The sequence below is a fragment of the Canis aureus genome, chromosome 4 (assembly GCF_053574225.1).
Source record: "Canis aureus isolate CA01 chromosome 4, VMU_Caureus_v.1.0, whole genome shotgun sequence".
Taxonomy (NCBI): domain Eukaryota; kingdom Metazoa; phylum Chordata; class Mammalia; order Carnivora; family Canidae; genus Canis; species Canis aureus.
The window spans coordinates 43,608,082-43,635,654 of NC_135614.1; the positions used below are offsets into that span (position 1 = coordinate 43,608,082).

The following is a 27,573-nucleotide window of genomic DNA, read 5'->3' on the forward strand; positions in this document are numbered from 1 at the left end:
CCCTTGTCACAGGTCAGGAAACAAAGGCTTAGGGAGGTCAAGCGCCTTTCCCAAGGCCATAGTGTCTGGTTACATTTCTCCAGGAACCATGGATTCTGCTGGAATGTATTCCTTCATTAATAACCTTGGAAATTTCAGGGTGTCTGGGTGGCTCAGTTGGTTAAGCTCCGCTGTTGGCTCAGGTCATGATCCTGGAGTCCTGGGACCAAGCCCCACATCGGGCTCCCTGCTCAGCGGGGAGCCTGCTTCTCCCTCTATCCCTTGTCCTGCTTGTGCTCTCTCTCTCTCTCTCTCTCAAATAAATAAATAAATAAATAGAATCCTTAAAAAAGAAAAATAAGTTTGGGAATTTCTGGGGGACTTCTCAGAGGAAGGGCATAAAGACCAGATGCTGTCTAAGCCAGTTTGCATGTGGAGGTTGTTTCCCTCTGCACACGAGTTCTTCAGATTGAAATTCTTCTTCACTCTGCAAAACAAACCAGAAACAACCAAGCAGCTACCCTGGTGGTGGGCCAGTCCACCTGGCTCCCTAGTCCACAGCCAATGTTTTGAACACGGGGTTCAGTGAAAGGGTGAGAAAGTGGTGAGGTCTTGTCTGGCTGGTCTGATCCTTTGTGTTCCACTGGGAGTGGGCTAAATCTATTCCATGCAGGTCTGTGTCGTCCACCCCCGGGGCCAGTGAGATGTCTGGGCAAGAAAACTGGACCATAGCCTACTGACATCATGCAACCAGGCTGGCCAGCCACAGGCCCCTAAGTTTCTGGCTGATCTGGTTTAAGTAAAATGCCACATGATGCAATGTGGTGGGACATCTGACTTCCCAGGTGCTAGCCAAGGTGCTAGAGAAAGTAGGCTGGAAGGGGGAAGAATTAGTTAATTTTCACTTTGACCAGAGAGAAACAGGAGGTGGAACCTTCACCATGTAGCCTGACCAGGGCTGTGAGAGAGGATGAGGAGGCATATCTGTGAACAATCAGCTATCTCTGCAGCTTGTCATGAAGCAGTGGTCAGCACAGCGATGCCTTATCTTAAATTGCTCCCATCTTTCCCTGCCTCACTCCTCTTTTCCCTCCCATCTGCTGCCTGGACATGCCCTCCCAAATAAGTGTCAGCTTCCAATCCTTGGGTTGTATTTTCTTGATTATTGCTTCTCAAACTCTTATGTGCATTTGAATTACAAGGGGCTCTTGTCAAAATGTAGGATCAGTTCTATGGGTCTGGGTGGAGCCTGAGAGTCTGCATTTCTAACCAGCTCCCAGGTGATGCTATGAAGCTGTTCTGCAGATCACTCAAAATAGTGAGATTCTAGGGGACACTGGCTATCATAATTGCAACCAGCCAGGAGTGGATTTAGGAAACAAACTATCCAGATGGGATTTTGGAACTACATTGGCCCTGTACCTGAAGGCAACAGGAACCTCATGGTAGGTGGAGTGGTAATGGCATAAGGGATTATGACATCATAATTACTCCACTCACAAAAATGAGGTGCAGGCAGAGCCATGGCATTTGAGGATCAAGCAGCTGAAGTGCTTAACTAGTGCCAGGGTAATGATAATTACAAAAACTGCAGAGTAGGGTGGCTGCTTCTGTGGCAGTTGAGTTGTTCCCAAAGTAGGGTGTGGTGGGTTGGGGCAGCTGCAGGCATGTTCTCAAAATCAAAGTGCCTCCATACTAGTGAAGGCACTTTCCTATTATAGCAAATTGTTACAACTTACTGGCTTAAAGCAACACACATTTATTAATTTAGTTCTGTGAATCTGAAGCCTGGTAAGGGTCTCGCTGAGCTATAATCAAGGTGTTGGCAGAGTTGTGTTCCTTCTGGAGGCTTGAGGGGAGCATCTGTTTCCTTGTCTTTTCCAATTTCTAGAGGTTTCTGGCATTCTTTAGCTCAGGGCCCCTTCATCCACTTCCAAAGCCAGCAACGGACAATGACTTCATCTTATGCCCCAACCTCGGTCTCTCTTCTCCAGCTTCCCTTTTCCACTTTTAAAGATCCTTGTGAACATATTGGATCCCCCCGCCCCCCCCCCCGCCCCCCGCTTCAGGTAATCCAGGAGAATCTCCCTGTTTTAAGGTGAGTTGATTAGCAACTCCATCTGTGACCTTAGCTCCCTCTCGTCATGGAACCTAACATATTTATAGGTTCTGGGATTAGGATGTGGACTTCTCTGGGTAGGGGGCTGGGGGCATTATACAGCCTCTGTGGAAGTTTTAAGAGAGACTGTTATCTCATGCAGTTACAGAGCTGACTGTGTTGGAATTGGGTCAGAATCTGATTCTAAGGGTGAAGGAGTTTCAAAGATACTAATGCAAAGCCTCAGCAAATCTCCTGTGGTAGAATCAGGGCCCTGAGAGGAAAAGAGCAAGCCCCAGGATCTGGCCTAGGATGCTGGATGTATGAAGCTGAGAATCTCAAACCCCTCAGACCTCCTGAAATGTCTTTCTCTTGTCAGAAGAGAACAGCCTTCCTTGTCTTGGAGAGCTCATGGGCAGCATATGCCCTGCTGGGTTGATGCTTATTCCTCTGGAGAACTGACTCCCCCACCAACTCTCACTGCCTCTACCTGGTAACCAGAGCCAGGTTCTGGTATTGCCTGAGAGAGGGACTGTATATCCTTCTTTGGGAAGATACAGCTTACAAGCAAGTGTTTGGGCACGTGGCTAACAGGTACTGGGAAGATGCATGAGGATGGATCTGAGGGTGTCTAGGCTTAGGTGGTTGTAGAAAATAAGGTTGGATAGGAGAGAATTCATTGGCATAGGGCATGTATGCTTTACTGAGCATTCAGTGTTATAGTCAATATATTTGGAGCTGGTTTTCTAAGATGATTCCTTAAAGATTGAACTGATGATGGCCTACAGTGGAGTGGAGATGCCAGAGCTTCCTTGGTTTATTCAATGAATGCTACTAATAAAGAGGGGGCCCGCCACCTCTCACCCATGTTAATGTTACAAAATTTTGGGCTCCAGGGGTCAGGACATGCTGAACATCCCATTGAATATACACGACAAGCTGTTGCATCTCACATTTCCTTCCATTCAAAAAGAGGCATCAAACTTGAGGGGCCATTTTAGATTTTTGAACATCAATAACTTGGGAATACTGCTTCAAAAGATTCATCAAGTAACTTTGGAACATGCCAACTTGAGCAGAGCCTAGAGCAAAAATAGTGTGCAGCAGGTCCAGGCGTGGTTCAAACAGTTTTGATGCTGCTAGAACAGTCTGTGGTAGATGTGGGTGCCAAAGAGAGTTGCTAACAAGGCCCTTTATGATAATCACAGCACATACTTCTGGAATCTAAAGCACAGCTATATACTTCTTGCCCCTCGGTTTAAGTAATTGCTCCCAGAGGGCTACTGGGTCCTGGCAGAAGCTGAGCAGCTCACTGGGGGACACTGACAATGCAAATGGAGATGTCCATCATGGATGTCATGGGTGTCTCCAAGTCATAAAGTGGGTCAACATGGCAAAAATCCATCATATTATCAGAATCCCATGGTACCTACTTTTGTTTCACTGATGTCTCTTCTTTAACCCAGACCTGTGGACCCATGGAGGGGTTCCATATGGCCAACTTATGGAAGGATAAGACTAAAGCCTTGTTTACTGATGAGAGGCCTACTCTGTTGGTGCTAGCCAGAAATGGACTGGTGCTATGTTATGGCCCCAACGAGGGATGAGGGGAATCTCCCCAGTGGCAGAGCTGCAAGCAGTACCCTTGGCTGACCTATCTAATAGAGAGAGGCATGAGCTGAGATAGACATTCAGACTCCAAGCAGTAGAACATGGCTTGGCTGGTTGGTCAGGGGATTGAAAAGACTAATACTGGAAGATTAATAGCTGGGGTCTAGGGAATATGTATGTGCATGGTCCAGCAGGAAGAGATTCAAAGCTTGTAGATCCACATTTCAATACCCACCAGAAAGATTGATAAGGTGGGTGACAATCAGGTGAATTAGATGACCTTGCTCCTCAGCTACGATTTGGTTGCCCAATGGACCAAAAATGAGCAGGGATGGAGACTGCACGCGTCCAACAATATGAGATCCCTCTCATCAAGGATGATACGGTCATTGCTACTGTTGAGTGTCCAGCATGCCAGTGGCTGACTAATACTGAGTGTGTGACATGGCTCTATTCCTCAGGCCAACATGGTTACCTCCCTCCTGCCACTGTCTCCTATCCCTTTCCCCCTTTCTCACTGTCCTAGAATTGCATAGCCCTCAAGTACAAATAATCAGTCATTGCCTGAGAATCTGTTTCCTTGGGAACTGTGGCTATGACAAGAAGGTAGAGGCACTCAATATTCAGAAAGAACAGCAAACAGATGGGTTACAGGTTAGGATGTCTGAAGGGCAGAGCCCAGCCTGATTTCAGATGTCAGGATGGCCATTCATTTTTCTCAGTTTCTCTACTATTTGCTAACGTAAAGCTGAAAGTTTGGAAGAAAGTCCACTCCATGCTTAGAGATAAGGCTAAAAATGCCCTTCCCCAAAGAATAGTAACCTTGGTGCCCTAGATCACAGTAGAATGTGAATGATAGATATCAGCTCTATCTCAAAGGCAGAGGAAGGGTCATCGGAAAGCAAGGGGTCTTTGGATGCTTAAACAGAGGGTGAGAGAGTGCAATGGAAGGGAGATTACCTACAAGGAAACCAGTGAGTTAGGCAGGGCTGGTTATAGATGGAGTCCTGCGGATCATAGCTAGGCAAGCTTGGAGGAGTCACTGAACTGTAAAATGAGAGGGTTGGATGAAATAATCTCTAAAGTTCCCTAAAAACTCTCCGCCAGGAAAGGAATAGATATATCGAGTGGATCCTTCCTTCCACCTCGCCCAGCCTCCCTCCCAAGAGCTCTGAAGGCATACGTATGCCCTTCCTAGATCACACTAGTGAGTTTGACAGACTTTGGTTATAATAAGGTAACCCCCAGAGGCACAAGGAAAGTTGTTCTGGACACATAGCCCCCACCTTCACTTATCCTGGAGGCTATCATTGGCACTCGGGGGAGACTTTCCAAACGAGCATGGAATGTACAGAGTCTGATGTGGAGCTGAGGTTAAAGCCAGAAAGTGAACATGTGGATTTAGGTCATGAGGCTAGAAGTGGACACAATTGGCTGTGCCCTTTACTGGCTGGGTGAAAAGAGCATACCGCCAACTCCCCAAGCCTGAGTTTCCACCTTACTGTGGTTGGGATCCTTGTGCCACTCTTGAGGGATTGGTGTGAAGATGTGAGAAGAGAGGAGGCATAGGGTAAGTGTCTGGTAAATGGAAGCTTTATTATCGTCATTTGTTATAGTTATTAGTGCTGGCATGGATATTACTGGCACGTAGCCACAATATCTGGAATTGTCCTGACAAGCACCAAGTGGGCCATCAGCTTGTGACAATCCTAATTGAAATGAGATTTGAAGTTCAAACTCTGTTTAAATAAGAATCTACCAATTCCACTATTTGCTTCACTTCTATGGGAAAAGGATGAGTGCTCAAGACCCCTTCAGACTTAGTAAAAACTCACAAATACTGACAATTTTCAGGAAATGGAACTCATGGGGCCACACACTTGAGTGAGGAGAACAGAGCCATGGAGTTCTTAGAGGTTAAAACTGACTTTTCCAGGACACGGCAATAGTGGCTGCAACTGGGTGATTTTTGCAAGATGCCTTGGTAAGAAATGACATCTGTAATTACAAGGCAAAGGATTGTGTCTGTTCTTCTACAGCCGTGGGAAAAGGGGAGACCATTTTTCATCTCTGTTGAGATTTTGTCACAGCAGTTCGAAGAGGAGACATTTCAAAGTTAAATATTGGGATCTCATAGTTTGAACCGAGAAACAGCAGGCCTGGGAGGCTCGAGCCTATAACCCAGAAAGGAAGAAGGGAAACAGGAACAACTGATGCACTAAAGGACACTCAGGCTCCAGTGTCTGCACGTGAAGCATAGAGATGTCCAGAGGTATCTGGCTCCTCAGCTCCTTTAGGGCCTTCTCCAGAGCTCCTTCGGAAAGTGAATTCAGCCAGATTCCAAACCTTCAGGAGCTTTCTCCTCACCTTAGAGAAACCATAACTCAGACAAAACACCAACTACCACCGTATCAGAACTTTGTAGATGGTTGAGGGAATTGGAGGCTGCCCCAGCAGCAACAGGTCTAGGGCTTGGCAAGGGGAGCTGGAAGAAAGAGACCGGGGTGGCCAAAGGCTTTGGGGACTCAGGCATGAAGGTGTCTGCACAGAGTCATGGTCAAAAGCCAAGCTTCCTGTCTGGCTGCCTGGGTTTGAATCCCAGCCTTTCCACTTATCAAGTGGATGATCTTAGGTCATGTCATGCCTCTGTTTATTCATCTGGGTAATAATCACACCCACCTCTTAAATCTTGATATAGGAAGCTAGTTCTTATGTCTGTAACACTGTTCTGGGGGAAGTCAAGCTCAATCATTTTGAGCTCTTATCATTCTTATCCCTCACTACCCCAGGGACCCTGTCTTTAAGAAGGACCCTGTCCACCCTACATCACTAGATGGCTCTAGCTCTGTGCTCCATGTTGCCATGCACTTAAATCCACCCAGAACTGACTTCCTTCCCAGAGGGGGTCTTTGGCCTCTGCCGAGACCTCTTCTTGCACAGTTCCCTTGGGTTATGGAGGTGACCCTCTGTTCCCATCACGCTCTCTTCTCTGCCCAGAGGACCTCCTCACCTTATTTGGGTCTCATCTGAGAAGTTCGTGATTCCTCCAAGAAAAGCTACCACTCTGACCTGGTGACACAATCAAAAGGCCAGACCACTTGGCCTAACTGTTTTCCTAACTCTTGGTTGGGTAGATTTTCCATTCCTTTCCAGAAGAGGAAAAAGGTAGTATGAAGATCACCTGAAGAATATTCTGGCAGACTTTTCCGGCATCCCTACTCCCCAGCATTCAGACCCTAAGGAACTGGAATCGTAGAGAAGATTCCTGGGGGTGGCATGGACAAGATGGGCAAATCTGGTGCTTGTGACAGGCTGGGGCCAGGCTCCTTAACATCACTGCAGGCCCTGGGTGGCCTGCCTTCCCACCTTCTGCAAGCTGCAGGGATGCTGTTGATGGAATTATGCAACAACGCTGACTGGAGCCATGGACCCAGTTTTATTGTCAGTAAGAAACAGCAACACTTTGGAGAAGATCAGCTAGGAAAAAGACTGGTTGGTTGTATTAAAAAATGTAAAGTACAAAACTATTAACCAAAAATAAAATAAAAGAATACTTTAAAGGCTTTTCTGTTAAGTGCTAGGACTTAAAAAAAAATGAAATAAAAATACAGCTCCTTATACCTAAGAAACCAGGTTACAAAAAGATGTGCCTAGGATGTTGGGGAGAGCATGGTGGGAGAAAGCATCCTTGCTGGCTCCTCATGTGTGCAGCCCAGAACCCAGGCTGGGGTGTCCTCACCCATCTCCTGGATTACTGGAGACCAGATCAGCCCTTGTTTCCCCTGAGTGAGGGCCACTGGAAGGAGGTCTCCCCACTGAAGCATCAACATCCCACTGTGTCTCTCTTCCTCTGGAAACTCTCCTCTCTGGCTTCCCACATGTGGCCTTGGTCACCAGCAGGTCACAGGTCTGAGGACAGGAAGTCCGGGATCTGCTTGCCTTCTTCAGCAGTTTTGCTGGCCAGCTTTATGGGAGAAGAAAACAAACACACGCAACCCCAGGATGGGAATCTCATGAGCACCAAATCAGGGCTTCCCAGTCCCAATCGCAAGGATGTCTGCGCAAAGCCCAGGGCATATGAGGTAGGATGACCCTGAATGTGGCCAGAGAGGCAGTACCTCTAAGTGTCTAGAGCACCGACTTTGCTGTTTCGTGCACTGCGGGCCAGTGGCTTCCCTAACTCCGTGAGCCATATAAAATCCTCACAGGCACTGTGGAAAGTCACATCGGACAAGGTTTAGAAAGTGCTCCGCATGGTGCCTGGCTCACTGCACGCTCACAGTAAACTTGCGACTATTATAGTAGCAGAGTTCTGGTTTATATCATCTTGAGGATCAGAAGTGTCAACCGTACTTTTTTTTAAATCTTGAGTAAAGACTGACAAGTAACAATAGGAGATGGGATTTAAAAAGTCAGGGCTTGGAAACTAACTTTTAATTAGTAGGATTTTGTAATATAGGTTGAATAGGAAAGCTCCTCCAAAAAAAAAAAAATTAAAAAGCACTTTCAGCTTCTAAAGATAGCTGACTGTTGTGGCTCTGACAGGCACCCCAAAGGGCAGTTCAAGAAAAGGACGGTGACTGGTCCTGAGGTCCCAGGGGCCCTGTGTGTGCTCTTGACACGTGACTGCAGCCCAGCTGGGGTCAGTCCTGCTCTGAGACCAGGGCCCAAGAGGAGAACTGCAGTGGCGGCATTTCTGGCCGGTGTCCCAGCCCCTGCAGACCCTGACCATGCTTCCCGGGGAGTGCTCACATGTGTGTGCGTGTGATGCACACACATGCTTGCCTCCCCTCCTTCCCATTTTCTCCTCTCTCTGCCTTGCTTTCTTCCCATATCCCCTCCCACATACCCTCATCTTTCCACCCATCTGGGTCCTCACCATTGTCTTGAAGAACTGATTTACTTTCTTTCGTTTGAGTGTCTTCTTGTCGCCGTCTGAGAAAGGGAAGAAGGTCTGGCTGAGGCGGGGGGACGAGTTGGCGTCATCCATCCCAGGCATGCCTGCCACTGAGAGCGTGAGGGCTGGAGGGAGAGTGGAGAGAGGGAGTGAGTGGGTGGGCAGAGGAGAGGCAGGGGACAGGAGGGTGACGTGGGGGAGGCAGGCAGGAGACAGGCTGGGGGACAGAGACAGAAGCCAGGGAGGACACATCATGGTGCGAGGCAGGAGGTGGGAAGGCCTGCTTGCTGCCTTGAAGGGGGCTGTTGAAGCTGTCCTCCCAGGCAGGGCTTGCCAACCCCACAGGCAGGGCCCTTGGTGGAGCCTCTGTGCTAGAACACCGGGGATGTGGGGGAAAGCCTCCTGGCCGCTGCCGCTCTGATTTCCTCAAGGGACATAGCCTTTTGCCCCAAGGTGGGGAGACAATGTGAGCTTACTCACCCTTCCCCTTTCTATACCAGGAACCTGGCTTTCTCACTTTTCCCCAAGGCAGAGAGAACTGGCAGTTACAGTTCTCAGCTTGGAGACACACAGACCTGACAAATCACCTACCTCTGGATGCTCAGTTTTGACCTTGGTAACATGGGGACAAGAGCACAGACCTCCAGGGTATCATGGTAGTGTGAGGATGACAGTGACATGACTGTGTGTCTGGCCAGACAACCACAGCTTAGGGTACAACTGGGCAGGGGTCAAAGGCACAGTTCCAGAGGCAAAGGGCCTGGCCTGAACTCAGCCTCTGTCTTTTCCCAGCTGGTGATGTGTGAGAGACTGACATTCTCAATGCCTCAGCTTTCTCATCCACACAATGGAGCTAAAGACACCATCTACTTTGTAGCTATGTGTTGAGGTATAAATAAAAGATGAAGATTTTAGCACAGGGCCTGGTATTGGTCAGCACTCAGGACATTTCCTTGTTGAGATCTGCCTGCCAAGTTCCACAGGGCAGTGCAGGTCTGTCTTGCTCCTCTCTGCCCTCGTCCTTGGTGCAGAGAGCATGGCACAGAGTGGCTGGCACAGGGACAGCTGTGTGTCAGATGCAGTGATCTTGGGTGTGCCCATCCCAATTAGGGCTGCAGGATCCCCCTCTGTGTGCTGCTAACATCCTTCCTGGACGATGACTGAGTGATGGCAGAAATAGGTATGAACACCTATGAATTAAACACTTGCAACTATAAGATGTGGTAGCAATTTCTGCATCTTCCAGAAATAGTGTTCCAGGTCAACAAAGGAAACATAGAGTTTCTGGCCTGTGGGGAGGTCTGGCTGACTGAAAATCTGTCACACCAGGATAGCTCTGGCATGACAAATGGCTTCCCAGTGAATCCTGAGGACCAGAGTGATAACAGGCCTCCACCCCAGCCCCAGGCAGAGCTTGCAGATCGGCTTCCCCTACAGAAGTGGGTATGGTAAGAGCTCAGAGGACAGGGGCCCCCGAGCAGAGCCCCTATCCCCCAGGATACCTGGCCCCTTTGCTGTACAGATACAGTCCCCACCCGTCTTCCACCTCCTGGAAGGCTCTGCTGTCTCTGTACCTTCTGGCGCTGGTGATGGCAGGGTGCATACCTGGGATGGTGGGCATGGATTGACTGGCAAAACTCATCTGAGAGAGGATGGATGCCCTGGGGGGAATGGCAGCATGCTCCGAGAGGTTGGTGTCACTCATGAACTCGTGCTTCCTAGAAAGCTGAATAGATACACCATGTATGCACATGTGCTTATGTGTGCGCATGTACACACACAAACAGACACACATACACCACATAGGCTTAGCGTTAGGCAGCTGTGGGCCGTAAAAAGTCAGTGACAAAGTACACAAAAGCTTTTGTGTACCTTGTACCAAGTTGACTTATTCTGCTTTGTATCATTCCATGCCAGCCTGCCACGTATGGGTGCATAGGCTGCATACTATATAGCTCTAGGAGCTGCGGGGGGGCATTCATTTAGACTATCATGTGAATGATACCCCCTAGAATTATAAAACACAGAAGACTTATTTCCAGTCTTCTCCCCTGGCAAGAGTAGCCTCTGAGGTCTACTGGGAAGTTTGTTGAGGGTCTTGTCTTTACTGGAAGGCATCTTAGTTGGACCCCTGCCCTTTCATCTGGCACCCCTCCCTGGCCAGTACATGTAATCCCTCTCCCCTTCCTAGGCTCCAAGAATGCCTTCAACAAACTTCTCTTTCAGGGGGAAACTAAGATTTGAACCCAATGACACCGAAGTCACTATTAAATAGCTATTAGAAGACAAAAACTCTCAAAGCCGGGGCAGGGAGTCCATCTCTGCAACTGCAGCCAGGCTCCAAGTTTCACTAGAGGAGCCCAGCAGGTCTGAGATGTCAGTGGTTGGAATGGCCCTTGGGCTAGGGACAGGGCTGGAGAAGTAGAAGCAGCTGGCTGTTCTCCCTCTCTCGGAGTGTCACAGGCAGCTTCTCCCATCCCGCAAAGCCCCGCACCATGGTGGGAGAGACATGCACAGGCTGGAATCCAACAGCCCAGGGGCAAATCCCAGCTCCGTCCTGTCAGGTGGTGTGGACACTTGCAGTACTTCAACTCCCTGCTCCGCAGATGCCTCTGCATCACCTCTCTCACTGTAGATGGGAGAATCAAGTGGGACCTGGTCGGGGGGGTGGGGCAGACAGTATGCCTGTTCTGCAGCAGAGATGTGCTAATGGGTCAGAGGCATCCTTCCAGGGCCACTCACCCGCTTCAGGTCTGATTCGGCTGCTGCCTTCTCATCTGCAAACACCACACTGCTCCTCTTGGCCCTCTTCTTGGACCTCCGCAGCTTCACTTCTGGCAGCGTGCTCCCCACAGAGATCATCTCCACTGGCTCTGCTTTTGGAGTCTTAGGAGTTGCTAATTCCAGGTCAAAGCTGAAGGGTACAGAGGCAGCAGTAGAAACAGCAGTTAGAGCTTCAGTGGAACCACCTTGCAGGGACCCAGGCTGGCTGTGATGTCACTACAGGGGGCAGGGGGTAGATCAGCTAACCTGGCAGGGTTTGGGGCAACTTCACTGCTCACTTAATTTGCAAACGTTCCAAATACAGAGCAAAATAAAAGTGAAGGAGGTGAGCCATAAGCAGGAAAGACTGGAGGCGAGAAGAGACACCTGGTTAAGATGTGGCTTTGGATTCAGATCCTTTACTGAATGCCTTTGTGCATATCTCTCAGCCTCCCTGAGCCATTATTTCCTTTCAGCTAATGCAGGTGTTTGCAGGACCTTGCAGGTAGCCGCACGATGAGGTCTGAGGACTCCTTAGCACATTCTTGTATGTGGAGAGTCCTCGGCTCACATCCTCATGTCCTTAGAGTGGTGGAGTTGGGCTGGGTGGAGCAGAAGACTCCAGGATGGTGGGAGGAGAAAGGTTTTTCTTGAGGTGAGGGAGGACCACCCCCCCACCCCCGCAGAGGGATGAGTGGGTACAGGGGGTCAGCTCTGCAGGGAGGAGTTGAGGGTACAGCACCCCTGGTAGAGGTGAGAAGATGCCAGACTGAAGCAGGCTCTGTGAGGAGCTCTGGCTGCAGAGATCGCCAGGCTGGGAGAATGCAAACTGGAGGTGCATCTGCTGGGGCCTTAGGAAAAGCTACCTTGGGCTTGGGCCGCAAAATGAACCCGTCTCAGTGGCATTGAGGGTACAGGGTGGCTGTGAGGGTTTAGTGAGGCACCAAGTAGTCAAAGGCTTTTAAGCAGAAGGGTAGGGAGGTGGTGTAAAGGTGGCCTCTGGGGCAAGAGGGGGAGCAACAAGGCTTTGTTGGGGGCAGAATGGAGTAGGAGTGCAGGGGGTACCTGGGGCAGGGACTGACCTCTCAGAGGTGGTCTTGCTGGGAGTGCTGCAGTCAGAGTTCATGGAGGCCATAGAGATAATGGACATCTGCCTGTAGGAACGCAGCATCGACCGTGGACGGCCCACTCGCCTGTCCTCAAAGTCGGGCTGCAGGTGGGGAGAACAGAGTAGTTAGCAGCCAGGCCGGCCCTCCAGTTGGATGGGCCAGGTAGTTCATGTGGCTTCTGCCTTCCTGCTGCCTCCTCCACCTAAGCCAGGAGGAGCTGCAAGGCAGAGCAGGGCATCAGGACAAAAATTGCTGGCTGGCTGAAGCTAGGAGGTAGTTGTTTTAAAAAAGAATAGGGCTGGCCTTCATTCCTTGTTCCTGGGAGGTGACCTCTTAACCTTTGCACTTTCTCCAGTGACAGGAGTGTCTTCATTCTTCATGGTGGCTGCCTGATACTCCTGAGAAGACTCAGGCTGGAGGCCCAGCCAGAGGGACCAACTGTGCGGTTATAGGGTCAGGCTGTGAACCAGCTGATAGCAGCTCAATCTCTAGGGAGGAAAAGGTCCTGGAGACTGATTTCAATTATGTGACCAATGAGTCACCCCCTCATGACTATGTAATAAATCTCAATAACAATTTTCAACACTGGCCAAGGTGAGTCTCCTGGTGGGTAATCATATGTGGATGTGCTGGCAGGGTAGGTAGGGTGATATGTTTCGAGGGCACAGACCTCACGCTATGTATCTCATCATTTGGCTGGTCCTACTAATTTGTATTCTTTATCATAAAACTGTAATCATAAGCATAGTGCTTTCTTGAGTTCTGTGGAATTCTGTGAACATGAAGGGGGTTGAGGGAGTTCCCATATTTGTAATCAGTTGGTCAGAAGTGCAGGTGGTCTGGGAACCCTGGTGTCTGAAGTGAGGGCAGTGGAGGACTTTGCCCTTAACCTGTGAGATCTGACCTAATTCTGAGTAGTTGACAACCGAATTCCATTGCAGCGTCATGTCACTGTTGGAAGACAGCTTGTTTCATGGAAAAACTTGGGCCAGATGACAAGAGGCCCGGGTTTACCTCTACACTTTCTCAGGAACTCATGCTCCCTCTCTGGGCCTCAGTTTTGTAATCTATAAAATCAGAGGCTTAAGCCGCATGGCCTTTATGAGATGGCACAGCCTTGATGTTTTAGGATTCCACTTCCTAGGGAAGAGGATAAAAACGTCTCTGTGAGCACCAGGTCCCTGGCTTCTTTATGTCACAGAGACTATTAGTGGCCAAAAGCATTGGCTTTGGAGGCCAACAGAGCCAGGTGAAAATTCTGGCCTCCCCTCCCTTGCTATGTAGCCTTTGGCAAGTAACTTAACATTTTTGAACCTCCAAAAGAGATGTAAGGAGTTGAAAATCATTCCTACTTCCCAGGCGTGTTGTGAGGACTTAACGACTGGTAGATACCAAGTGCTGAGATCAGCCTGGGCACATACTAGGTGCTTTGGCAGTCTCGAAGCACTAAGGGCTCACTTGCCTGGGGGTGTTTGTCTGGGGGTGACTGTCAGGGATCATGTTTAGAGGATGGTTCTACTGGATCAGTTCCTCCTCCTCCAGAGCAGGTTCCTTTGCTGGGTCTCTGCCAGCCCCACTCCCCACACCCCCACTCTACCAGTCTCACCCCTCTCAGCCGCAGGGACCACCCGTACCATTTCTCTGACACCATACTCCTTCTCCACCTTCGCTTTCAGGTTCTTGAAACATTCTTCCATCCGGTCGTGGAAGGGTCGCAGATTCTCTGACACCCTTTTCTCATGGATTTTAATTCCAGCTCCCAGGAAAGGGATCTGGAGAGAAAGGTGGTAAATGAAGAACTTGTTGAGGGCATTGAGGCCTCTGAGACCTTCACACAAGGTCTCTAGCTCTGGGAAATAGGGAAACTGTCACCCTGGTGTTTGCTCTGGAAGAGGAAAAAGACTTCCAGCCACCCCTGCCCTGTAGGAGGTCAGATTCCTATTAGAGGCTGTATGTTTAGGAAAGAATCCCTGTTATGAATCTACTGAAGGGCAGAGTGTGGGGCTAGTGGGGAGGAAGTTCTGTGGTTCTCAGGTAAAACCTTGCCCCAAAATCTCTAGGCAATGCAAAAGGGAAAGTATGAATGTCAGATAGAAGGGGGATAGAAGAAAAGAAAGGCTGAAAGGAAAACTTGGAGTGATACAGCCTCATCTTATGACATTGGAGGTCCAATTATTCTTTAGGTGGTTGCTGAAGATCGATAGGGATGTGTTAATACCCTAAGGCACTAGCAGAGTTTTTAAAAAGTGATGATAAAGGCTTGGCAAGGTGGAGAAGGATGAGGTGACTGATGGGAGGAAGTTAAACTCACTTATCAACAAAAGAAGTCAATGGAATGCTGTCTAAACAGTAGCTAGAAGGAAGAGTAGCTGATTCACAGTGGCCACTACTAGAACGAATGCTGAGAAAGATAGTAGTGTGGCCTCAGTGAAACATAACTAGGGGTGCAAAGAGATAGAATATAGATTATTTTGAAGAAAAAAATTAACATTTCCATGATGGTAACATAAGGACACTGCTGCCTTCTTCTCTGGGAGATATTCCTGAAAGGACAGGGTGAATGAGAAGCTGAAATCTTTTTTTTTTTTTTTTTTTTTTTTTTCGAGAAACTGGTATCTTATCTGACCTATTCCATGTCCAGTGGATGGAGGATGGTAACTGACCTCCTGGAGCAGAGGTGGGAGTTAGTGATAAGAAGAGGTCAATCTGCTTCTAGGAACCCCTAAGCGGCTTAGGGATTGGAGGTAGTGGTTATCCCAGAAAAGTCAGGGTGACTTGAGAAGCTGAACACAGAGGGATAGGTTGAAATTCTATGACAGGAGCAGTTAGATCTCCAGGTCCTCATCACATCATCTTGTGGACAAGTGCTATATTTTCCCATTTCCCCAAGAAGAAGGAGCTTATCCTCTAGAACAATTAGAACAAGTTGTTCTGGGCTTGAGGGTACCAAGCACCACGGATGGCAGGGATGAGGAGCCAGACTAGAAATAGGGACTTGAAGGGGAAGTTTGTACACTGATAGGAAGCCCTTTACTTCCCAAGTCCCAAAGTCCAGTAGCAAAGCTGCCAGGATTATCTTTCCTATGTTTGAAAGATCTGTTGTCAGAGAAAGTGAATGACCCATTATTTAGTCATGTGTGGATCACTCAGTTACCATAGAGTGATGCCATTTAGTTGACAAAGCCACCACCCATGTACACAGAGCTTCACTCGACTCTTCTATGCCTTAGTTTTAATTATGATGATCACCAGACATTTGAAGAGGCTCTCCAGTAAGAGAGAGAGAGAGAGAACAGAACCAACAGAAAAGAAAGCAAAAAGGAAGGAAGGGAGGATCAATGAACTAATTTGGAAAAACAAAACAAAACAAAACAAAACAAAACAAAAAAACAGGGAGAATAGAGAGGACCTAAGAAAGCATTATTTTTAAAAGTTCAATTAATATAAAGAAACAGGAAAGATCCTCCATCGATGAAATAAGACAAAGATTTTATTTAAAAAAGAACAGAAATCCCACATAGAAAAACTACTAAGATGTAGTTAAAGAATGGAGGTACCTTTATAGCCTGAGTTTTACACATTAACAAAGACAGGAAATCACTTATCTAGGCATCTATCTCAAAATTTTAGTAAAAGTACATTGAATTAAACACAATAGTAAAAGGAAGGACATAGTAAAAGTGAGAGTAGGTATGGATGACAAAGGAAACAAACTTACAGCAGAGAGAATTGAGGAAGCCAAAGCTCATTCTTGGGAAAACCCTTTTTTGATATCCAGCAAGGCTAAAGATGCCTGACCTTGAAATTCTAGTACTAGTTACTTACTGAGGGAAGTGAGTTTGTTTGCCAAAAGACATGAACAAGAATGTTCATCGCAGTTTTATTCATGCCATACAAAACCCAAGAGCAACCCGAATGTCCGCGACAAGAGAATGGATCAATAAATTGGTTTGTCACTAGTATGTTGTATATTCATGCCCTGGATGAGGGAAGCAAAAAACATAAACCTCTGATATATGCAACAGCCTGGTTGAGCCTCAAAGGCATTATGTTGGGTAAAAGAAGCCAGACACATGGTAGTGCATACTGTGTAGTAGTACATATGGATAATAGCATTTATATGAAATTCAAGAACAGGCAAAACTAACCTATGCTGATTGAAGTCTGGCAGTATTTACCAGAGCTAGATATTCTCACATACTATAACCGACTCCATGCCTAGGTACACACCCATCAGAAATTATGCATATGTGTGCCCCAAAGACACATATAAAGATGTTCAGAACAGCACTCCTTATAATAACCCAAACTACAATCAACCAAAATCTCCATCAGTTGAGAAATAAATGAATATGTTTTGGTATAGTTCCACAATCCTGCTGTCCAGACCATTATATACATCAATGAAAATGGATGATAGCTCTGTACAAGATGAATGAATTTTACAGACATAACATTGAGCAAATAAGTTAGATCCACAGAATGCAGACTGTGTGGCTTCATTTGTATTATAGGCCAAAAATAAGCAAAAGTGAATGCCAGTGTTTAGGAGTGAGAGCCTGAGTTGTAAAAACTATTTTTAAAACAGCAAGGAAACGATTACTGTAAAAACAGGAGAGTGGTCAGCCTTGAGGAGGACAAGCAATGACTCTAGGCTAGGCTTCTAGACATAAGCTGGCACCTGGGTGCTGGCAGGATTCTACTTCTTCATCTAAATGGTGGTCATATGGGTGTACATTTTGTGATAAATCAATGTGCTGTATATTTTTGCTATGTTTATTTTTCTGTGTGTAATCTCACAAAATGTTTAAAAGATGAAAAAACCATAGACATCTTTCCATGCCCATAAATATAGAGAAAATCTTTACAAAGAAAAAATTAGAAGCAATTGATCTTGAGATCTGTAAAATGTTGAACATGGAAAACACTTGGAAAGTTTTGTTTTTTGTTGTGTTGCTAGACTAGGTGCTAGGATATTCCCCTTTGAAATCTAAAGTTGTCAGGCTTTGAGAAAAATCCAAGTGTATCTGGCTCTGTGAAACTAAGATCCAATTTAGAATTAAACTCCAAGAGGTCAGGGAGCAGACCTAATTTTGTCCAGCACTATTTCAGTTGCTGGAAACACAGTAGGATCTCAATAAAGGTACAAGAATGGATAGACGGGACAAGGAAGAGCTAATTCGCTGTCTGTAATATTACTTCACCATGACAGGGCAACCTTTTAAGCGTTAAGTGCCCATAGTTAGGGTGCCTGGACCCCGAGTGGGAGGGACATGGCCCCCTGAGGTAGGTACAGGGTAGGAAGTGGCCTTTAACATGGGGGCTTGTTGGGGGCAGGGGGAATGTGTTGGGGAGAAGGTGACCACTGGGGGCACTGTCTGAAGAGGCCAAGCTAATGGCTCTTAGAAGCTGTAAGGTCTAATGATACGCTTTCAAAGTCTCCCTTCTTTGTAGTGTCTCTCCATTACCTCCAAGACTTTGACAGAGTTCTTTTAGAAGGCACAGCCTGGCACTAGCTGTGCTGTGAGAATGAGGTTTGTGCTTTGGGTGTGGTGGACACAACATGGAAGGTCCATTACCAGGTGATAAGACCTGCCCAGTGGAGAGGCCCAGGGTAGTGACATGGATTGAGAATGACACCCAACAACCAAACAAATTTGTGTGACATGCTAGCCCTCCCTGGGGCATCCCAGAAATATCTGAGAAGGGGACCCAATCAAAGCCAGGCCTTCCTGATTGCCAGGATGGGGATAATGAGAGGGGATACCATTATTTGAGTAGTAAAGGACATAACGACCTCAGGAAGCTGGGGATCTTGGGGAGGTTTGGGTTTCACAGGTGGCACAAGGTAAGACGGGAGAGAAAATTCCAGACACACAAAATGCACTCAGGAAACCGTGTCTGTGCAGCACTTACTGTTTCATTTTTAAAGCCTTGCTTTGCATAAATTGGCAGAGGCAGAGAAGGACCTGAATTAGGAATCCTTATTTTAAGAAAAGAGGCTGCACCCAATGCTTCTCATTCCCTGATTTCCCTAGAGTAACAAAAAACTCTCTACCACAATAGCTTGCTTTTCTTTGCATGGTGACTGGCAAGAAGAGAGGGAGGGAGGACAGGCAGCTGCAAACTGCTGCCCCCTGCTCTGTGCCTCCCCAGCTCCTGCCCTCTGGAGCCCACCTGCTGTTCTGGGTGCTGAGTGGTCCCTGCAGAGCAGGTTGATGTTTGAGGTTGGGGAGCCTTGTCCTTTGAAAGCCTCTGGTGTGGGGGGGTCTTGTGGGCTGTTTATTCTCTAGGGAGTAGGGGAGAGAGGGAGAGAGAAATAAAGGGAGAGAGAAGGAGGGAGAGAGAACAGAGGAGAGGGAGCCAGAGAAAGGCAGAGAGAAGGAGGGAGGGAAGTGAAGAGAGGAGTAAGATGTGAGGGGCAGAGGGAGGCAAAAGACTGGAGGGAGAGAACCAAGAAAGGCCTAAGAGAAAAGAAGAAAGGGACAGATGCACAGGAGACAAGAGATCAGAGAAGAACATGGAGGGAGGGGATGGCGTACAAGGAGAGAAGGGATAGAGGGGAGACAAGCGGGGTGGTAGGAAGGACAGCGCCTTCCAAGTTTTCTGGCTTGGCTCTGGAGGCACAGAATGCAGGCCCTTTGACCAAAACCCCAACAAATGAAGGCCTCAATTATTTCCAAACCTGATAATCCATCTGAGCATTATCTGCAACTAACTGGGTCAGCTTTAGGAGGTGGGGGTGGGGTCCAAAAATCTTCTATTATCTGATTGGCACATGTCAGGTCATGGGCCTGGCTCTCATTTCAGTCCCACTGGGAAAAGCCACCACCTCGGAATCCAACATGCATGCAATAAAGCAGTCTTAGCAACATGCAGCACAGCATGCTGCCCAGCACCTGTATGGCACCCCAAGGGTGCAGTACCCCAAATCCCAGTTCCAGGATGAATCTGCTCATGGGAGATGGATTCGGAGAAGGGCAGAAAGTCAAGGGACAGGAGAAGAGGTTACACTAGGTTATTGGCAGGCAGCCAGAGACTAGCTAGCAGAAGGCAAGGGAGCCTGAAGAGGACAGGAAGGAGGCAGGGTGACCCCGTTCCAGTCCAGCTATGATTTACCTGCCACGCAATCAGGTCCTTGAGCCGGCTCAGTCTTTCCTGGTCCTCAGGGTGATCCCTTGTATACTCCTCTGTGAAAAAGGCCTGGGGAGGACAGGCAGGCAGTTTGGGTTTCCTGTTCATTTGGTGTGGACCCCACAACCAATCTCTCTGTTACTGGGAGAGTACTCCATATGAGGACAGCAGGCATGAGGTCACAGGTATTTGGATGGGGCAGGACCTGTCGGGACTGACATTGTTTCCACTTCCTGGAGAGTTGGATCAGAACCCACCGGGCAAGGGCCACAAATCCCAGGGGGGAAGTTCTCAAAGTCTCCCCAGAGCAGATGCCTCAGCATCACTTGGGAACTTGTCAGACATGTATATTCTTGGGTCCCACCCAGACCTACTGAATCAGAACCTATGGGTGGAGTGGAGGTAGGGATGGAGGAAGAAGCTCTCCATGGGATTCTGATGCTCATTCAAGTTTGAGAGCATTGCCCCAGAGAAAAGAACTCAGGAAAGTATTTCACCTGTGGTGCTCTGGCTCCCTTCACCACCTCCCTTACTGGGTGTGTTCCTCGCTCTTTCTGGGACTTAGGTCCTCAGGGTATATACACATAAACATGTATTATCACCTCTCAAGGCTGAACAAAGGGTTACTGATGATGACTAATGGATATCCAAGGGTAGCTAGAAGTATTGCTCAGGTGACTGGAATTACTGTCTCTGAATCATACTACTGCACTGTATTCTTTTACGTCAGTGGAGGACATAGGAAAGATAAATAGGGGATTCATTATGACATGTGTTAGAATGAGGAGTCTATTTTCCCCTCTGTGCCACTAATGTATGGACTAGGTAAAAGCTAAATAAAGACTTTTTATTCCACTTCAACGCTGGGAAAGCTATGTTCCTCTACTGAGAAATTGGTATTTTCCCCCAGTAGAAAAGGTGATTCATATAACTATTGGCATTTCTCTTTTTGCCATAGACACCAGGAGGCTCAAAAATAAAATCTATGGCATCTGGGCATCTCTGGAGAGACCTTATGATCCAGATACTTAGATGATAGCTCCCATTTTGGAGCTGGTCTCCTACCCTTTCAATATTTTCACAGATTCTGGGTTTTATTTCTTCCCATTTGTAGAGGTCTTTTCAGTCATCTGTGAAACAGATGGGTTCACACAAGTGGCATGTACTTTGACTTGTGGCTCCTATACTTTCGTGATCTGGCTCAGATCTGGAGCCTTTTCCTGATGGAGATATGTGGATGTGCCCAGTGGGACAGGGGATCCTTGCTCCCCTCCTCCTTCCTGCCACAGCAGAATGTGGCATTGAGTTGCAAAGGAGATGAGAGGGCTGTAGAAACCCTGGAAGGTGTTTGAGGTGTCTCCAACCAATCTGGGAGACAAACAGCCATAGTAAGATAGTGACAAGCAGCTACATCTGCTCACCGACACTCCTGCCAGTGCTCTGTTGCCACCAGGGGGTGGAAAGTGGAAGCCCTCACCTTCTCATACTTGGCGAACCCTCCCATGACAGCAGGGTCCACTATCCCGTTCAGGAGCATGGAAAGCGGATTAATGGGGAGGCTTTCGTCACTCTGGTACTGGTTGATCATCATTAGGATCTTCTCATTGGCCGTGGACATGGTTTCAATGGCATTCTCCAGGGGACTAATTGTGGTCTGTTGAAAACGAGATTACCAAGAAGAAAGGGCTTTAGAAGGTTGCTTTAAAAACAGATATAATTATTGGTATTGATTTCATTTGGGGTTGGAATTCAAATGAAGCAATGCTCCCCCAGGGGCTGTAACAGGCTCTTGTTATAATTAGTGAGCTCTAGGAGCTGTCTTCTGTCTGGGGAGAGACAGGCTAACTTTCTGCTTAGTGAGAAACGCATTTCCCTGGGGAGGAAGAGGCAGGAAGTCTCAGGCATTTGCTGGGGTTTCAGAGGCCTGGCATGCTCCAGGGAGGGGTTTCTCTTCTTATTACCTGGGCCAAACACATTCTAATTCCCCTCCAGTTGTGCACCTACTATGTGTAAGCTATTAGCTGTGTGGGCAGCTGGCAATCTGACCACCCAGGCTGGCCTATAGGAGGTCCTAAGGTTGGTTGTTGTATAAAGGATCACTGCTCCGAGGTGAGTTCAATTTAGTTGAGAAGATCAAACTAAACCCCTTTTCAGCACCTCTTAGAAAGCAATATAAACGGAGTACCATCAAATGGGAACTGGTAAAACGGTGCGATTGTGTGATTTTCAAAAGATGCAATCTGGAATACACAACTAAAGAAGGAGGTCTGCATGCTTTTTCTGTGAAAGGGCCAGACGGTAAATATCTTAGGCTCTGTGGCATAGAGGCAGCCCTGCTTTGCAGAGAAAGCAGCTATAGGCAATATGTAAATGAATGAGCCTGGTTGTTACCGTAGAACAATTTACAAAAATAGGTGCAGGTCAGGTCTGGCCCTCAAGCTGTAGTTTGTGGATTTTTGAACTGAACAATTAAACCTGAGTATAAATCTCAGCTCTGCCATTTTTTATAGCTGTGTGACCTTGGGCAAGTTTTCTAATCCTTCTGATGGTTGACTCTGGTAAAACGAGGATAGGAAAACCTGCTTCAGAGAGTAGCTGGTAGGGACACCTGGGTGGCTCAGTGGTTGAACATCTGCCTTTAGCTCAGTGTGATCCCAGAGTCAGGGGATCAAGTCCCACATCAGGCTTCCTGTATGGAGGCTGCTTCTCCCTCTGCATGTGTCTCTGCCTCTCTCTCTTGGTGTCTCTCATGAATAAATGAATAAAATCTTAAAAAAATAAAATTTAAAAAAGAATAGCTGGTAGCCACTGTTATTAATTCTTGTTTCCTGTTAGGACAGAGGGCAGTAGTCCTTTCAAGAAGGGAAGTCTTATGGGCTGGGCAGGGTAGAGGCTGGATGGAAGGGTTGAGTAACTGGAAAGGACTTCCTGGAAGAAGGGACTCGACATTTTATTAACTGTGAAATGATGGTGATATAGTGCCTGCTTCATTGGGTATATAGCAAAGATTGCCTAAGATAATACAACACTTGACTCATAGCAGCGTTCTTTGAAAATTGGCACCTGCGAGTTGTTATATCTACTACGTATGAGAAAGACAGAACCAGCCTCTACAGCCATGCTCTTGGTCATCTTCTCAAACCATTTCCTTGTATCTGTGAAATCCTAGGCTCCTCATCCCCTTGTTTCTGGGAAGTTCTGAAGATGGCTGCTCTCTGCAGTGAGAAGGTCCCGGGAGTAGACTCCTCCTCTTTCTGCGCACTCCCACATTTGCCACATTCACACAAACACATTCAAACATGCACATATACAATGAGGGAAATGAAGTCTAAGGGAAGGCCGCTTGGGCTGGTGAGGGCTGCAGTCCATATGCCACAAGCTGCAACCCATCATCTCATTTCTGGCAAGCACACAGACCAGCCCTGCAGGGCCTTTACAAAGCCGAGAACTAGACTGAGTTCTAAAGGAGATCTATCACGACCACATGGATTGAGACCAGCACCACACCTGGATTTCAACAATAGCCTGGCATGTCTGAAACACACAAGCTTTAATGTGAGTTATTAAAAATGGAAAGTCCTATTGATTGGCTTTTTCCCTCATTTCTGAAGCTATTTTTGAATCTCTGCCTTTAACCTCATTATAGCCATCAGGAATAGAGAATGAAAATGAAAAGTCTTTTGGTTTCTCACCTATGACTGACTATATATCTCTCAGCAGAGTTATGGGGGTTATGTATTTGGTGGGAGGCCTGGATGTCAGGGGCTGATAACAGGAATAAAAGCAATGATTGGGATAATGGGGCCGGCTCCACTGATTGATTGCCTCCCAAGTGTCAGCCCCGCTGGGCTTATTATACCACACTCATGCACTCTCCTTTTGTCCTTCTCCCCACACACAACAGGTCAGGAAGCCTGCCCCAGGGCAGATGGCAGCAGCGCTGGAAAGAAATGGGGGAGAAGGTTCCTGATTCCACAGGCGAACTTCTCCCACCACAGACAGCCTGTACTCTGCTACCAAACTTGCCTTATATTGGTACTTAGGACTTAGTCAAGTGCTTGGGTCTCTGGCCCTTTTTCTAAGCTGAGTCTTGGTTTCCTTATCAGCAGTATAGGGTGTGTAATGCTTGCCCAACTTGCTGTGAGGGGAAACAAAATTATAGGGAAGAAAATACTTGGAAACAGTCTTAAAGGGAAGAAACATCAGCCAAAAGATGAGGTGATGGTATTCCTTGCAATCAAGAGGCATTTCATATTCTTCAAAGGCATTTCCCTCATATCACCCTCCTAAATCCTCTTAGGAGTCCCATGAGCTGCACAAGACAGGTGTTGTTGTTAGAATTTACTCCTACCATTGATCGCTTGAACAGTTCAAGTCCACTGTGGCCTTCTGTGTGTCTTTATAAGCAAATAATGGGACTGGACAAGAACCCGGCTCAGGTTTGCACACTGGAGACCTGTAGGCCAAATTGGACCTGGAAAGGTCTATTATTTAGCCCAAACACAAGTTCTCATGTTTTAAAGATTTAATTCAATTGGAGGGTGCTTGCTACAGCTTCCGCCATTCCCTGGTGTCTTAATGCGACTATTTCACATATTTACAGTATCTTGTTGGCTTCTGATGGTTTTTTATTTTGTAGCTTTTGGACTAAATGACCTCTATGGTGGTGCCTTTCAGCTATGAAACTCCATAGTTTTTCAATCTCTATTTTACAGGTGATGAAAACGAAACCTGGAGATATACAGTGTCTGTCCAACATTATATAGCTAGTTAATATGGGTCTCTGAACCCCTTGTGAAGACTGCATGTTCCCAGGGCCAAGAACAAGGAAAGAGCCCTCAATATGCAGAACTGACACTTGAATTCCACCAGAAAACACCATTCTGTACAAACAGTACTGTAGTCATGACAATTCGTGAAAGAAACAACTGGGAAGGAGATACAAATTCATATAGGGCAAAAATTTTTTGAAAAGGAACTCACTTGGCAGGCATGAAACTTTTATGTCTGAGCCATCCTGAAGTTCTTATCCTGAGTTCTCATCCTGAAGTAACTCAGCTGAGAGAGGCTCTTAGAGATAAATTCACTCTGATCAACTTTTTGGATGTTTTTTAAACCCCTTCTCTCAAAAGGTATCCGGATAAATGAAGCAAAACAAAAATGTTGACTCTTCCCTAACTTCACAATCCTGAGTTCATAAAACAACCAACTCAGATATGAAGGGTTCCTGCATATCAACCGAGTGACTGATTGATGGATTTACTTAACATATAATCTTGAGCACCAATTATGTGTCCGAGCCTAATTTTTGTACTCAGAGATCTGGTAGGGAGCAAAATGGACAAAAAAATCACTTCCTTGAGCTTATTTTAGGGGAGATTATATTGCTCTTATGTTTAAAATTCCAGATATTACAAATAAACCCATTTGCAAGTTATATAGTGCTTTGAGGAGAAATACCATAGATGGGTTGAGGGGAGTGGAGAGGGCAAGGAGTATGATGAGAACTCCCTCATCTGTCCGCAGCCTAGCAGGGACAGCTGGAGAAGAGTACCACCAGAAGATAAGACACATAGCCAGAGCCAAGTTGGGGGGAGGCTACATACTAGCACAAAATTTCTGATTCTTCACCTCAAAAAATGGGATTAGTAATAGTATATATACATCGCAAGGTTTTGTGAGGATTAAATAGGATAATGCTGTAAAGCCCTTGATCCCGTGCCTGGGACACTTGTCAAAGCTTATCACATACCAATGTGTCCCATAAGCAAAGGGCATGAATAGTTTCTTTCTTTCCAGGGTGCTGCTTATTGCCGGGATGGGCTAGGGACACATTCAGGAATGAGAGAGTGAATCTGGTCCAGATGCCTGATATAGGAGGTGAAAATCAAACCCCTCTTCTTTCACTAAACTTAAATAATGCACAAACTCACACTGTACATCCACTCCCTCATCTGTAAAATGGGAGAATAATAAAAACTACTTTGCAGCACTGTGGAGGGAGTTAAATGAGATCGTGCTTGTGAACAGTTTAGCACATGCTTGGTAAATGTTTGCTGATGTCACCATCATTGTGATATTTTCCCTAAGGTCCAGGCCAAGCCAGTGAGAAGAAGACTGGAGGGCCATCAAGCTGCTGGGAGACATTAAGGGCTAGAGTGGGATGGTCTCAAGCTGATAAGATAGTAGCTTGAAAACATCAGTCAGACATGTCCCTTCTCTGCTCAGAGTTCCAGGTCACCCAGTGGAAAAGCTAACATCCTTATGGTGGCCTACAAGGTACTACAGGATCTGGCATCAGGCTCCTACTACTCAGCCTCATTTGCTTTGAATCAGACACAAGCATTTTCTGTCCCTAGGGCCTGTGCATTTCCTGCTCCCTCTGTTCTAGAATGCCCTTCTCGGTGTGGACCACTCCCTCATTTCCACCAGGCCTTTGCTCAAAAAGCCATTTTGGCAGGGAGGCTTTCTCTGACCACCCTATTCAGGATCGCACCTCTCTGCCACCACCTCTTACGTTTTTCCCCATACTGGTCATCACCATGACATATTATATTCACTTTGACTTTTCAGTATGTCTTCCCCATTAGAATGTAAGCTCCACTGAAAAATCTCTAGGTGCTTGACATGTGTAGGGTACTCATTAAATATTTATTAAATGAGTGATGCTCTGAATATGTTCCCACTTTTCAAGCTGCCTCATGAAAACCCTGGCCTTTCTTTGCATCCTGGGAGCTGCAAGACCCTTAGCTGTTTAGGAACATGGAGACCCTCAAGTGTATTGAGAAGCAAAAGACATGCTAGCTCCCCAAGGGGAGTTCAGACAATTGCAGTCTAGCCAGAGCTTTGCCTCTGTGTGATTTTTTTCTCTCTGAGCCTCAGTTTATCCAACTATAAGATGGGTTAACAGTGGGGTTCTGCAGAGGAGCCCCAAGGAGTTGCTGAGATAGGAAGAGATGAGGGTATGATTGAGGGCATGGTACTGCAGGCCCTCTGCTTCTCTGCTGTACCTAACCACCAAAGCTCTCATTCATCAGCTTATAATAGGATTCTGTGTAGGTTTCATTTGCCAGGGGGGGAAAACTTGTCTGATGCTTAACCGAGAAATCTGAAAGCAGATAATCAGGATGGTGCCTCAGGTCCCTTCCTGCATTGGAATGCTAGGATTTCCACAGTGGCTTTGAATAAAAGCTTATCACCTTACAGTTAAAGGAACGCCTAAGACTGGCTATGCCCAGAAGGCCTGGAGACTCACCTGGGACATGTGAACCACTTCAAACCAGCGCAGGATCCCTGGAAGCTTGTACGCAGTTATGAAGGAGGTTCTCTCGATCCACATCGACTGTCCCATGGGCAGAAGGTGGCAAGGGCAGGAAAGCAACACACTTATGAAACCTGGCTATCAGAGAGGTTTGGCAAGAACCCAACTAGGCCTTCAAAACTCTCATCTACCCAGAGCACAAATAAATGTTTCAAGACCTAGAAACACACTTCCACCTTACCCTAAAGAATTCTTTCTGGATGTGAAGCTAAAGTTTTCCCTGGATTTAGCCCAGTAGGGTTTAATCTGGGTCTCTGAATAGTCAGGATTTTTTAGCAATATTGAATGCATCTACCTGCATTCTCTGGGGGAGGGTTTACAGTAGAACATTTTGAAAGGGCCCATGACTCCCAAAATATGAAGAATCACAGTCTAAGGCAAAGGGCTGAGAGAAACTTTGAGCCACTTCCTCATGCCAGCCTTGGGAACATAGGACAAATCCTAGCTGGGAAGCGCACAGGGGATATTGGAAACTGAAATCGCTGTGGCTTCTTATTACTATTTCCTGGAAGGCTTGACCTCATCAACACCCCTGCTTAGACTGAGGGCTCCTACCTTCTAGAAATGTCCAAATGCCCTGCGGCTGAAAGGTACATCTTACACAAGGCCTGGACTGTATCTGGTACATAGCAGGGCTCAAGAAATGAAAACAAACCCAACG

General features: G+C 47.0%; 1 protein-coding gene and 1 long non-coding RNA gene across 2 annotated transcripts in view; one reads left to right on the forward strand and one right to left on the reverse strand.

Annotated features, from left to right (window-relative positions):
• The first annotated feature begins 1,478 nt into the window (after positions 1-1,478).
• LOC144312652 (uncharacterized) lies at positions 1,479-13,112 on the forward strand. Its single transcript, XR_013378183.1, has 3 exons — positions 1,479-1,548; positions 9,915-10,033; positions 12,813-13,112. It is a non-coding gene; the product is annotated as an uncharacterized LOC144312652 (long non-coding RNA).
• DOCK2 (dedicator of cytokinesis 2) overlaps positions 7,106-27,573 on the reverse strand; it is a 397,956-nt gene continuing 377,488 nt past the window's right edge. The window contains exons 44-52 of the mRNA XM_077895573.1: positions 26,847-26,933; positions 21,069-21,245; positions 19,577-19,660; positions 14,092-14,229; positions 12,431-12,558; positions 11,328-11,499; positions 10,191-10,311; positions 8,568-8,710; positions 7,106-7,652 (exon numbers count right to left, since the gene is read on the reverse strand). Of these exons, the coding sequence (XP_077751699.1) occupies positions 7,590-7,652; positions 8,568-8,710; positions 10,191-10,311; positions 11,328-11,499; positions 12,431-12,558; positions 14,092-14,229; positions 19,577-19,660; positions 21,069-21,245; positions 26,847-26,933 (1,113 nt within the window). The 3' untranslated portion in view covers positions 7,106-7,589. The remainder of the gene's footprint in view (positions 7,653-8,567; positions 8,711-10,190; positions 10,312-11,327; positions 11,500-12,430; positions 12,559-14,091; positions 14,230-19,576; positions 19,661-21,068; positions 21,246-26,846; positions 26,934-27,573) is intronic.